At 42.4% G+C, this 14,441-nt stretch overlaps 1 protein-coding gene across 8 annotated transcripts in view; it reads right to left on the minus strand.

Moving 5' to 3' along the window:
* The window catches only part of MAP7 (microtubule associated protein 7), a 138,073-nt gene that overhangs the window by 21,360 nt on the left and 102,272 nt on the right, over positions 1-14,441 (minus strand). For 5 of the 8 annotated variants that reach the window (XM_054162633.1, XM_054162630.1, XM_054162636.1 and 2 more), the window contains 5 exons: positions 10,322-10,435; positions 5,832-5,977; positions 4,259-4,374; positions 3,594-3,853; positions 1,419-1,602 (listed from right to left, as the gene is read on the minus strand). In XM_054162633.1, the coding sequence (XP_054018608.1) occupies positions 1,419-1,602; positions 3,594-3,853; positions 4,259-4,374; positions 5,832-5,977; positions 10,322-10,435 (820 nt within the window). The remainder of the gene's footprint in view (positions 1-1,418; positions 1,603-3,593; positions 3,854-4,258; positions 4,375-5,831; positions 5,978-10,321; positions 10,436-14,441) is intronic. The other 3 variants (XM_054162632.1, XM_009911389.2, XM_054162631.1) reach the window with 2 other exon arrangements.

A 14,441-nucleotide genomic window follows, 5' to 3' on the forward strand; every position in this document is an offset into this window, starting at 1 on the left:
ATATAGTCTTAATTATAAAGTCAGGATCATTTCCATACCTGCACTCCTTTTAGCAATACTGCAATTCAGCTTCTATTTGGTATCTCAGCAATGTAAGACACATCTGAATCTCTTCACAACTTCTTTAGCTCACTGAACACAGCTTTATCTGACAGGCCACAACTCCTTTCAGGTCTATTTATGAAGGCACTGCACAGAGACTGGAAACTCCCTTTACTGTCTTAGTACTTAATCACGATGCTACTCTTATGTCACTATGGCTTTTTTCTTTAAAATTCTTTTTTAGAGGGACAATTCTTTTTTAGAGACACTTGAACGTGTCCAGAGAAGGGCAACGAGGCTGGTGAGAGGCCTTGAGCACAAGCCCTATGAGGAGAGGCTGAGGGAGCTGGGATTGTTTAGCCTGGAGAAGAGGAGGCTTAGGGGTGACCTCATTGCCCTCTACAACTACCTGAAAGGTGGTTGTAGCCAGGAAGGGGTTGGTCTCTTCTCCCAGGCAACCAGCACCAGAACAAGGGGACAGAGTCTCAAGCTGTGCCAGGGGAAGTTTAGGCTTGAGGTGAGGAGAAAGTTCTTCACCGAGTGAGTCGTTCCTCATTAGAATGTGCTGCCCAGGGAAGTGGTGGAGTCATCATCCCTAAAGGTGTTCAAGAGGAGATTGGACGTGGCACTTGGTGCCATGGTCTAGTTATGAGGTCTGTGGTGACAGGTTGGACTCGATGATCCTCGAGGTCTCTTCCAACCTTAGTGATACTGTGATACTGTGACAATGCTGTGAGTGAAGCTATTTTAACTGGCCTTGCCTTGTTCCTATATTAAGCAGTGTTGTTAAAGAACTCAAGTTCCAGAGGCATGTCAGTCCTTTAAAAGGGTGCTCAATTAGTGTTATAGCCACAGTAAAAAGTATTCAGATGGCTATTCAGTTGCTAGTAGTAAATGAGACACAGTACCAATCACCCTCCAAGACTGCTGGGAGTCTTGATTTTGAATGAGAAGACAAAAGAGGTTTAAGTCACAGCTGCTGACACCTAAATACTATCCATGGTAGAGGTCTTACAATTCAAAGTAAGAGACATTGTGGCAGTCACAGAGCTTGAAAACAGCTGTGCAGTGATCTCTAGCTTCAAAGTATAGTTTTGTTAATCTCTGAGGAAACAATGAACCACTGCAACAAGGATCTGTTCTCTCCTCCTGTCCTATTTTAAAGGACTACGTGGGATAAGTTTCAACCTTACAGATCTGCTTATGTGTACATTGTGCCTATGAAATACCTCAAGGGTAGAATTAGTCTTTGGGAGCAACTCACAGCTCCTGAATTCCAGTATTGTGCTTCATACATCACAATATAACAGAATATACCCAAGGTGCTAGGAAGCTGCTAAAAACATATTTTCTCCACTGCAGAAGTCTAGAATCACCTTTCAAGTTCCTCTCTCTCCCTCCTTTCTTGCTCCTCCCGTTCCCGCTGCTCACGGGCAAGGCGCCTCTTCTCAGACAACAGCCTTGTTGCTTCTTCAGGGTCAGTTGTACCTGCAGAGGTCTTTGTGGGGACTGGTGGTGGAGAAAGAACTGGTGGAGCAGGAGGTAGGGATGGGCTAGCTGCTGAAACAGATGGGAAGGAAAACTTGTTTGTACAGACAGCAGATATTTGGATCTGTCAATGGAATCAGATTCCGATCTTGGGGAGATACATGTAAAGTCAGTCATCAGGAACTGCCAGGAGATGATTTTAAATCTACATTTCTAACCACCCTTTTAGATGTTAAAGCATTTTCCTCACCCCATTAACAGCTTCCTCCCTGATTCCCCTCTCCTATACCTCGTCATGTATACAAACACAAATTCAGCTCCTTGCTCTCTGCTGAATGCTCATGTGCTCACTCCTGTGCAGGTCTTTCTATAACTCCTTCAGGGCTTTCACCTTGGATTCAAGTGATACCTGTACACCAGTGAATTAAAGAGTGTCAGGGCCTGTTCACTAGCCCTGAGGTGAGTTGGCAGTTTAGCCTCAGCCAGAGCACTGTTCTCTCACATTACCAAACAGGTATTCAGCCCACCCCTAGGGAACAGTCCAGGCTTAGGCTAACCTCCAAGATGTTAGCTGGGAACTCAGAAAGTTCTGGGATGGTCAGATATAAAGAGGTTAAGTAATCTGATCACCTTAAAGCTTGAGAACCCCTTTATAGCTATACTCTTTGTAGTCCAGGAAACAGAAGGTAAGAAAATGTAGGACTATAATTACAATCTGGATCAGAAACATGCTGGAGAGCCTTTTTAATAGTTAAACAGTGTAATAACAGAGTCTCTGTGCCTCAGCCCCTTTTAATTTACTAATATTGACAGAGGCAGGACTGTCACTCTCCAAAGGAGAACAGCTGTATACTACTTGGGGATCACTTCTTGCCTCAGGTGCTGAAGCTGGCAGCATAACAACTGGTTTGTTTAATACACACCTGCCCTGCTGTCAGAAAAAATGTGACAACAGCTTGCACAGGCACACCCAACTTAAAACTTCACTGGTATTAGTGAAGTCATGTGAGATCTGCCTGCAACACCTTAAAGGGCTCCATCAGTGATCACTACCTGCTGACCTGGCTCCTATAACCACAACAGCTGGCAGGTAGCTGAGCCAGACGTGATAAAGGCCAATGCAGTGGACTGAAGAAATCAGCTAATTTTGCCTGCAACACAGACCTGGGAGAAGCATCAATGTCCCTCTAGCCCCAAATGCTACACTTGCCCCTCTCTCTAAATTCTTGCAAGTTTGGGGAGTTTGTGCCTTTATCTGCAGTACAAAGCCTGCCCCCTAATCTCACATGTGAAATGCTTAGACTGAGGTTGCAGATGCTTGGTCTCAACCACCACTTCCTCTAGCTTTGGTGAAAGACACCCAGTTTGAAGTGCCACTCACCACTCCTTCTCTTCTGCTTCTCTCCACCGGTTTCTTTGATCTGAATACAAACTACTTCACTTCTCAGTATCTTTATCACACATACCCTGTTTCCATACTAAGTGTCCTTCTTTCACACTCAAATTTTGGCTGACTCTGCAAAGAAGCTGAGCCTCTCTTCCTCCAGAGCTAACCCAAACAAGCATTGCAACGTTTCACTTGTAAACATTTGCAAAGAGATCTTTGCAAATCCCTGAAATCCTTTGAAAAGGAAGCTTTCTCCTAAAAAGGAAACAGGCAAAAAGGTTATCAGAAGAGCAGTGAAAACCCATGCTAACAGGGCAATTACCTCATCACTTCTTTACATGCCCATGGCCAACAGATGCATCTGTTACGGTAAAGCGCTAGTTTTCTAGCAGGGTTGTGCCCTGTGTGATAGTACCTGGGTATCCCCATCCAAAAGGACAAAGAAAAGGATGTGAATCCACATTGTGTGAGGTAGGCCTGCATGTTGTTTCAACTGTTACAAGCAAGAGGGCTGCAACCTGCTTACACTTTCCTCATCATGACATACCTGAGCAGGAGTGTTTTCAAGAATTTAGATTAATGCTTGATAGCAAAGTACTGAAAGCTATGTTGTTGCAAAGAAAGAATAGAAGAGATTCTCAGACATTTCTTAATCTAAAGGAGGTTCTCTCCTTACCTTGAGTGAGCTCTGCCTGGATAGTGAGATTTTCCTTTGCAGATTCTCCTTTACTCTCTTCTGTCCTCTCCTCACTGGCCTTTTCAACTTCCTTTTCTGGTCTTTTCTTCTCAGTCTCTGGTTTGACCTCCTTTTTGACTGGCCGGATGTTGCCAGGAGAAGGAGGACGTGCCTGAGTAGAGGAAACTTTGGAGCAACCAGGTGGGGAAGTTATCTGCTTGGGTGTGCCAGGCAAAAAAGGCAAAGACTTTGATGCATGCCTGTTAACCAAAGAGTGCCAACCATTAACAGACATGCTCTGCTGGACATCACCTACATATCACTTCTACAACTATAGCAGCTAAAAATAAAACAACTTCTCTTTTTCCCTGCTATCAAGCAGGACCGCTCGAGCAACTGATTAGCTTTCAGGCAAAATACTTCTCTTTACAATTCTCCAGATGTGTGAGCACTAAGCCCAGCCAAGAGGATAAAAAACACCACCAGCTATCTTCTCCTTCCTCAAAGCAGTAGCAATATTTTTCTAAAAGCAAGACTGTCTTTCCTTTGTTGCAGAGAGAAAACCCCTAAATGACCAAATAAGTTTGCAATGTTTCACATTTAATTAATAGAATAATCAGAGCTGCCTATAGCTCAACCCCTAGCTAGGCATGTACTTGTCTTACCAAACTGGAGAGGGAGCTGGTGATCTAGCTTTGGGGTTGGAAGAAAAATGACCTCCTTTAAAGCTGGCTGAGAAGCTGGATGACAAATGGTCTCTCTCTTTTTCTTTTTTGTCAGTCTATAGTTCATCAAACAAAAAGACAAAGTCAAGCCAGAGTTCACATGGCTAAAGAAAGCAAAGCAAGCTCAGTTAAGGATGTGGGGTCGGGGAGCTGGGAAAAAGCAGTGCTGAGTCAATAGTTTCTACAGCCTGTTTAACAAGTTCATTAATAGAGACCCTGTAATCTGACACCACCTTTGTCAGTAAATATGCATTTGACTAGAAGAATTCTTCATCATGTTCTCTACTATCCTAAGACATGCAATGGGCTTTGCAGAGGCTGATTTTTACATATGCAAAAGATTGCCTTTTAAGGTTTGATCCTTGCTGATTCCCACAGAGTACCTTCCAATACTCCCCATAAACCCAGGATTTCTTCTGAAGAAAGGGAAAAATTACCTGCCCCCTGCCCAGGCTCACACCTAGCCACAGTCCCCACAGAGCACAAGATTTTTGCTTCTATGCCTATATGTGAACATCACAGGTGCCCCCAAAGCCCTCAAATGTAGTACAACAATTATCCCTTTTTTTTTTTATGATTTCACCGCACATACCTTTTTTTTGCCATTGATTCTTATTCATGGCAGCAATTTCCTCTTTATTTCTTTTTCAACTCAGATTTTTTAATATTTTTTAAATATTTCTGTTATAGCTCTGTATTTTATCAACAGAACTACTGGTTTAAAGATACATATTGGAATTTTGGCATCTGTATACTTCCTCTATTTAACTATAGATGGAAAACTACAGGCTTTTGGAACAATGAGCTCAGACTTAACTCTTCTCACATTCTAAACAAACTCACCCTGTAGGTACAAAATGTAACTGCTCACGTTCAGCAAACAATATCTGAACTGGAGCTGACTGCATGCCATTGGCTTGGAGCAGACTCAACATGAATTTACCTGCATCACACTGTTCTGATCTTTCCCAAAAGCTCAGCTCAGCCACAGTACTGCTACCAAATAATTCAGAACGAACAGCTGACCTGTGGCAAACCTCATTTACAAACCATGCATCTAAACCACCCTCTTTCTTCTAAATGACAAAAAAGTTTACTATCTTGGTCTCCTAGGTAAGTAAAGTTGAAGTGACAGTGGTCTCAGAGGATATGAAATTCTACTGGTTGCTGGGAAAAACAGATTCCCCACTGAGGGAAAAGCTGCATCACCAGCTTGGGCCTTACAAGACAGAAAAGAATCCACACTGTGAGTGACCCATGAGAGGATGAGGTATCCACTCTGCAAACATGGGTGTTTGTCCACGTTGATTCTTCAGTGCATAATCAGCCCATGTTACCACAGTACATAGTATACTGCAGTTAAAAAGCAGTGATCTACAAAAGACATTGGAGAGGGTGGGAAGGGGAGAATCAGACTTATCAAGTACCCTTAAAACTCTTCCTGCCCTAACAAGCAATGCAATCAGGAGCTGAAGGCACGAAATGCTAGCTTAGGTACAACCGGCATGCTTACCCCCGCCAGATGCGTTGTTCTCCTACGTCCAACAGCATCAGTAGAGGCATAAAGTTTTGCTCGCTCTGAATTCCTACAGCTCATGGTCTTGTAGGACAGAGGACTGAGGGGGCTGCAAGATGCTGAACGGGGACAAATGGGGATAACTACGGTGTTTGTTGGGTTTGTTAGTTACACATTTCAGTTAGAGAGCAGCATTGGAGAATTGACAGAGGAAAGCCAGCAGGAACAGAAATAACCGAGAAAGACAGAAAAGAAAGAAGGTATTAATATACAGAAGAATAGCTAATTATCAAGTCAGAATCATCATTTGATACACTAGCTTGGACACACAGAGCAGGGATGCAATTTCAATAGGCATTCATGTACTTTTTCATTTGTACACTACTAATTTCTTTTAAATAAGTTAAGAAGCATGCCACAGCTGGGTAGCAGGAGGTAACAATGTCTTTCTGTTGAGTTTTCAAACAGCTGGTGGCTGTGAAAAAGCAGTGGACACAATAGCTGATCTGACTGGCTAGCTTGTGTATGCATTGACCTGAGTTTCAATTACATTCAGAATAGAAAATGATCAAACTAAAATCAGAATGCCTATTAATTGGTCTTGGAAGTGAAGGAACATTTCAGGAGATACAAAGAAAGATCAAAACACATTAACAATATGGCAGCTTCAATGCAAAGGAATGCCACTGTCAGAAGAGCAGATATAAAGCCTTCTACTCTGAAAGTATTCTTTAAATGGAAAATCATCAATGTAAACAATGGAGAAACTAGTCTGTGCTTTGTAAAATGTAATTTAAATGGAGATATATCTAAAGTCTTTATGGTTCACCTCGCCACAGCTTCAGAACAGTATCAGGATCATGGAGTATGTAGTTACTGAGGGTCTAATGCTTCCAAGGAGGCAGAAATGTGTGCACAGGGAAAAAAATATGGGAGTTTCCTATTCTGCACCATGAGTACTGTCTCAATGCCTTGAAATCTGTGCTCAAGCTGCACCAGGGGAGGTTAGAATGGATGTTAGGAAGAAATTCTTCACAGAACGAGTAACTGGCCATTGGAATGGGCTGTCCAGGGTGGTGGTGGAGTCACTGTGGAAGTGTATAAATAGGACTGGTTGGGGCACTTGGTGCCATGGTTTAGTTGATCAGATGGTGTTGGGTGACAGGTTGGACTTGATGATCTCGAATGTCTTTTCCAACCTGGTTAATTCTGTGTGTGATTCTCTGTGTGTGTGATCTAGGAAATCAATGAAATTGCTACCTACAGTTTCTAGCAAGCAGTGTGTTTTTAAAAAGCCCTCTTTTAGGAATAGCTAAAGCCCACTCAAGAAGTTTTACAATGTTTTGCTAAAGCTAAAATAGCAGCTGACTTCAACACATACTCAACAGAAAACTTTTCACACATTACATAAAGCAAGCTAATAACAACAAATCAACTTGGAAATCAATTTTTGAGTAACCAGGATAGCAGGTTTTGTTGGTTTGCACAAGGACAAAGACTGCTACTGAAAGAGCTCCTCCAACAGCAGGCTAGCAGATAAACAGTGTTCTGATTACATATTCAAAGAGAATTTTGACACTGCAAAACGTGTCATGGGGAACTTCTTCCAGCGAAGTATTCCTGTGCTTTCTCTTGGGTTAACTGAGAACCAAGACTGGGAAAAATTATATCATTACTGCAGAGGGGTTTTTTCTCAAGTAAATGAGAACTACATCCTCAGTCTCCTTGGTAAAACCCCCAACATTTCTTGCCTGTATGAAAGAATGCAGTGCCACGTATAGTTAATTCTTCCAGTCCTACAACAGCACAGCTGCTGTTACAGGAAGAGCTCACAGACTTAACAGGACTAACACTGAGAATATTCCTGCATTGAGACATTAACATTATGAATAAAGAGAGCCTCATGGGTCACAGCAACAGCACTCATGCTTGCTTTATCATTTATAGGGATTTATGTTTACTGAGGTATTGTAAGATGATGGACTTTAAAAGAAATCATAAAACTCAAACCCCAAGAAAACAGGGATTTTTGCTTCTGTGGGTTTTTTGTTAAGTGTATCTAGAATAGATAGGAGACAGTGGCACAACATAGAATCATAGAATCAACAAGGTTGGAAAAGACCTCAAAGATCATCAAGTCCAACCTGTCACCCAACACCTCATGACTACTGGACCATGGCACCAAGTGCCACGTTCAATCCCCTCTTGAACACCTCCAGGGATGGCAACTCTACCACCTCCCTGGGCAGCCCATTCTAATGCCTAAAGACTCTCTCAGTGAAGAACTTTCACATCACCTTGAGCCTAAACTTCGCTTGGTGCAGCTTGAGACTGTGTCCTCTTGTTCTGGTGCTGGTTGCCTGGGAGAAGAGACCAACCCCCTCCTGGCTACAACCTCCCTTCAGGTAGTTGTAAAGAGCAACTGAGCCTCCTCTTTTCCAGGCTAAACAACTCCATTTCCCTCAGCAGGTTTTAAACATATGTTTAAAACAGCTTATAAGTTGTGTTGTTCTCGCTCTAAAAGTATCAGTTCTCTTGCTGGAAGTTGGTTATGTGAGGGTACCACCAAGGATGACAGTATAAGCATTAAAAGACAAGCAGTTCATTCTCATTTGCAATGTTGCCAAACAAAGCTTTAGGCAGCATTCCCAGTGACTCCTGTACATACAGGATTACATCTATTCAGAGGAGCTTTTGATGTTATTTAAAAACCATTTTGGTTTTGGAGGGTTATTTTTTAAAAGATCCAGATGTACTCTTACGCTGGATGTTTCTAATAGCTCACTTAAAATGTAAGGACATGAATCAGTATTTAATTTGATTTGGGGTTTTTTGTGTTGTAATTTATCCTTACAGCCAAAGGGTAGGGTAATTTTCTGGGGAATAATGACAGGCTGGGATGCGCTGAGTGCTCAGAGCACAGCTGTCAGCCATTACCACCACCTGATCATTAATCTCCAGGAAGTGTCCTGCATGAAGGAACTGCAGTTATTGCTCCTAGAGAATAATACCTGAAAACAACTGGCAAATGGATTATTCTTCCCGGTGGTACAGCTCCAGTTAGCACAAGGGAGAGAATTAGCTCGGGCTGATGACTGACAAGTCAGTCATTCCTGCTATTTGCAATTTTCTCAATATTCCACTCACAGTATCACAGTATAAGGTTGGAAGAGACCTCAAGGATCATCGAGTCCAACCTGTCACCACAGACCTCATGACTAGACCATGGCACCAAGTGCCACGTCCAATCTCCTCTTGAACACCTCCAGGGATGGTGACTCCACCACCTCCCTGGGCAGCACATTCCAATGACAAATGACTCTCTCAGTGAAGAACTTTCTCCTCACCTCCAGCCTAAACTTCCCCTGGTGCAGCTTGAGACTGTGTCCTCTTGTTCTGGTGCTGGTTGCTTGAGAGAAGAGATCAACCCCTTCCTGGCTACTCAGTTTAGACTAGCTTATTGTGCAGTATAAATAACAGCAGTCACACACACAAAATCTTCATGCTTGCTCCAGTAAAGTAGGCACTTTCAAAATTCAGACACTGCTTTCTCAATTATTCCCTACTGAAGAGCAGAGCTTCCGATATCCTGCTACCCTTGTCGATGTCTACTGCAGCCTAATTAGTTATAAGAGTTCTTAAGTGAAAGCTTCTTTAAAAGTAATCTTAGCAGAACTCTACTCCTTCTCTCTTTCGGTGTCCTTTAATTAAAATGAAAGTCTTGTTCACCTCAGAAAGAAAGGCCCTGTCTAGAGTTAAAACATCTAGCATACGCAGCCATACACTATTGTGATGGTAGTCTCCAGTGCATGACCACGAAACATCCTATGGTAAAAGAAGCAGATGTCACCTGCCTAAAATACATGATAAACAGGTATGCCCTAGTTGTCACTGGAATACAGTTTTCCCTGGGCTTTAAGTTATGATCTATTTTTTCCTTTCTGCATGTTAATTTTCCTTTCAAGAAGTACATTAGAGAGCTGCTCTGGGGTTGGCAGAGGACTTGACAATTATTACAACCTCACTAAACCTGCACATTTAGCTTCACATGTCTTAAATCCACTGGAGCCAGGCCCTACCTTTCTTCAAGTCTAACTTGTTCCACGTGAGAAGTGTCCTGGTAGAGTGACACTACTCTTCACAGCAAGCAGTACACAGCTTTAGCAGTGGGTGTACTGAACCAGCTCTTTCCAACATTGGGACATTTCCTTAAACAGTCATGTACAGTGTGACATTGCTGTCTTGCATGTGTTGCATTCATTTATTGTGTTGATAAAGAGGCAAAAGAAATTAAGAAAGAGTGGGTGAGAGAAAGAGGAATTGCAAAGTGCACAAACAAGCTTTCATGCAATGTAATCATGGACATTCCCGCTCATTTTAGGATGCGACCATGCACTCATGATTAGAGCAACAGCTTTACAACATCCCACAGGGAATCTGGAAAAAGAAGTGGTTGAGACATGAAGTCTCTGTTTTTAGAAGTTTACCTGCATCTCCAGACAATGCAGCAGTGCTTTTACTTCTGGCCAGGAATGAGTGAGTGGGCGTCAGGAGCCTGCTAACGATGCTGCTCTCCCATGGACTGAGCTGCAGACGGCGAGCTGAACGTGCACCATACAAGCAAGATGTTAGTTCAGACACTGCACAAATAACTGCATGCTGCACAAGTATTATGTCCTTACTGCTGCCTACCACAAAAACCTTGTATTATCCTTCAGAGATGAAAAGCATACAATCACTTAGGGTTTTGATTCTACTTTTACTCCATTACAGTAGAAGAATTCCCATAGGAACACATATACCTAAACATTGACTTTGTGTTACTTTCTCTGGCATTGTGGAGAATTTTTATCACATTAATATCGATATTGTGCACGTATGCCAAGTTCCCTGTTGGGAAATGATAGAGTAATTTTGTACTAGGAAAGCAGTTGCCACTGATAAATACAGACTTTGACAGAGATGTTTGTGTCCCAAACTCTTTCTACACATGAGGTACAGAGTCTTCTAGTTACAAAAAAGATCAATTACTAAAGCACCTTCCAAAGTCTGCCAGCCCAGCTGGATGAAAGCAAAGAAGGTTGCTTACTACTAGAACTGTGTCAAAGACAGGGGTTTTATCAACTGCAGGTACCCAGCTCTACAGCTACAGTTGTCTCAGTAATAAATGAAGCCACAAGAGGCAGTAAATACATCTGATCATTAATTCTCTGTCAAAAAATTCCTACTAATGATAATTTTCAATTTAGAACTGTAGCATGAGCCTGTTTTTTGAATCATTATGTCTGTTTGGAAAGCACACTACACACTGACCTGCTGTAGTTACTCCCTTACCTTCCTTTCCCCAAACTTGCCTAATGCAAATTTAACTTGGCAATCAATATATTCCTTTTAGGTTTTAAAGCTGCTTTACTTTAAAAAAAGTCCTATTTAAACATTGAAATTGTAACTGAAAGAGCCCTGCAAGTTATTTTTTGTACTGAACTAGAAGTTTCTTTGATGCAACAAGTTTATTGCAGTGAGCATCACCAAATAAAACATTCAACTAGTTCCCATAGTAGTTCATTAGGATAATTTCACATCATAGCAGTAATCTGGGTGTTGCAAGTGAAATCAGGTTTTCTTGCATCTCAGCATTCATTGGCTTTAGATTGGTGTTTATGGCAAAAAAATGAAGCTTGAATTTATGAGATTGTCTCTAAAAAATATCATTGAAATGATTTGCTGTAATACATTTGAGATTAATTTGCATTTTAAAAGGTAGAGATCCATCACCTTTAACAGCCATAAGCCCTGAATCTGTCTTTAACCTACTCCATGCTGAGCCCCATGAAAAGAGGGGCTGATCTCAACCTCATCCTATGCAAATATAACTGCCAAAGCTGTCCTCAGTACTGTTTTTCACTTCTCAAATTGCTTCCCTAAAGTCTTCTATCTCAATAAGGGGCAGTACTACAGGACTCTCAAACACAGCAGGCCCTCTGGATGAATGCCCTTACAAAACGTACTACTGCCAGAGCTTTTTGTGATTAATGGTTCCATTTTACATTGGGACAGGCTATACAGAGAAACAAAATACCCTGTAGAGACCACCATTATACCACACACATTATCATTAAAGTTGTAATTCAATAATGATGAAAAATAATTACAGAACTACCATTAAACAGGATGCAACAGTAGCACAATATTGGCTTCTTTTCTCTCCAGGCACCATGCTCAGAATGATCACTGTTTAAAGCTACAATTGCAAGACAACAGATTCTATTTTGTGCCCTCAGGCTTTCCTAGGTGAGGCTCAGAGGCATGAGTATGGATGAACCTAGAGAAAATCTTCTGCTGTAGTTTAACACAAAATTCATACAACTTCAGAAAGCAACCTCTGAAATTTTAGGCCAATAAATCAATCCTATGTATATTGTCAATTTCTTGGAGTTCATCTGTACAGCTATAAACAGCTGGTAAGTAAATGTCACAATGTAATATGGCCCTGTTGGTCAGCCACAGACCTTATACAGGAGGTCCCATAGATGAAGTAGTCTCAAGAGAACACAGTTAAGAGACTCACAACTTAGAACACTAACCTGCCTTGTCTCACCTATCCCATGTCACTTGTCCTAAAGGTGAGTATGGTTTCACTTTCTTTGCCTCAACACAGGGGAACTTATATCAACCTTATGTGCTGGAAGCAATTCTGTGCCCACAGCATCCAACTAAGAGCACTGAAGCAGTATTTGGAAGTGAACTAGCTGATAGGCAACAAGAGTGAGCTAAGAGAGACCAAGAAAAACTCTCTTTCCATATAAGCAATGGTCTGGATTCAGAGGTGTCAAAATAGTTTTAGCCAGGAGCCTGGAGTGAAGTCTCCCAAAATCCCTAAAATGGGTTTTGATTGGAGTTAATTTTAAATACACCTTGGCTTTGTGGATGAAGGTTGTCACATACTGAGGCTTCTAAAGGCACAGCTGCCTGAAAGCATCATATCTGACACTTTGAATACATATTCTAAACAGTCCTTAGCATCACCATTAACCTCCAACGACCAAATAAGCTTTTGCCCAGCTTTCCAGGTACAACAGTATTAACACTTCAAATCACAGAATCATAGAATGGTTTAGGTTGGAAGGGACCATAAAGATCATCTAGTTCAAGCCCCTTGCCCATGGGCAGGGACACTTCCTACTAGACCAGGTTGCTCAAAGCCCCATTCAACCTGCCTTTGAACATTTCCAGGGCTGAAGCCTCCTCAGCTTCTCTGGACAATCTGTGCCAAGCCTTACTAGCCTCACAGGGAAGAATTTCTTCCCAACGCCTAATCTAAACCTAGCTTCTTCCAATTTGAATCTGTTTTTCCTTGTCACATGCCTTTGCAAAAAGTCCTTCTCCAGCTGTCCTTTAAGTCCCCTTCAAGTACTGGAAGGCTGCTATAAGGTCTCCCCAGAGCCTTCTCTTCTCCAGACTGTAAAAGCTCAGCTCTCTCAGCTTGTCTTGATAGGAGAGGTGTTCCATCCCTCTGATCATCTTCATGTATTTTCTCTGGACTCACTCTAATAGTTCCATGCCCTCTTGTCTTGGGGACTCCAGAGGTGGACACAGTACTCCAGGTAGGGTCTCATGAGAGCAGAGCAGAAGTGGAGAATAGCTTCCCTTGACTTGCTGGCCACAATTCTTTTGATGCAGCCCAGGATTCAGGTAGCTTTGTGGACTGCAAGAGTAAATTGCCAGCTCTCATCCACCCGCAAGTCCTTCTCAGGACTGCTTTCTATTCATTCTTCACCCACCCTGTATTTGTGCTTGGTGTTGCCCCAACCCAGGCACAGGACCTTGCACTTGGCTTTTTTGGACTTCATGAGACTGGCATCGGCCCACCTCTCAAGCCTGTCAAGATCCCTCTTGATCCAGTGTGCTGAACGTACCACACAGCTTGGTGTTGTTGGCAAATTTGCTGAGGGTGCACTCGATCCCACTGTCCGTGTCACCAACAACAATGTTTAACAACACTGGTGCCAGTACTGACCTCTGAGGAGCACCACTCACCACTTGTCTCCACTCATGCACTGAGCCATTCACTATCACTGAGTGTGATCATCAAGCCAATTCCTTAGCCACTCAATAGTCCACCTGTCATAGCCATGTCTTTCCAGTTCAGAGACCAGGATGTTGTGTTGTGGAGGACAGTGTCAAAAACTACATGAATGCAGGAAGATAACTTTAGTTGCTCTTCCCATGTCCATCAATGCTGCTACCCTGTCATAGAAGGGCCACTAAATTTGCCAGGAACAATTTGCCATTGGTGAAGCCATGTTCGCTGCCTCCAAACACCCCCTCATTTTTCATGTGCCTTAGGCAAGTTGCCAAGGGGATCTGCTCCATGATCTTGCTGAGCACAGAGGTGAGACTGCCTCAGGTCCCATGGACTCATGCACCTTCAGATTCTTTAAGTGGTCTTGAACCTGATCTTCGCTTACAGTGGGTGGCTTTTTGTTTCCCCGGTTCTTGCCTTGTACCTTCTGTAACATGGGTGATATAGTTAGAAACGCATTGAACAACTGAGCTTTGGTGTCCAGAGCACACTGAAGAAAATTGAATATAAAACAAAGAACATCC

Source organism: Dryobates pubescens, chromosome 6 (assembly GCF_014839835.1).
Source record: "Dryobates pubescens isolate bDryPub1 chromosome 6, bDryPub1.pri, whole genome shotgun sequence".
In the NCBI taxonomy this organism is placed as follows: Eukaryota; Metazoa; Chordata; class Aves; order Piciformes; family Picidae; genus Dryobates; species Dryobates pubescens.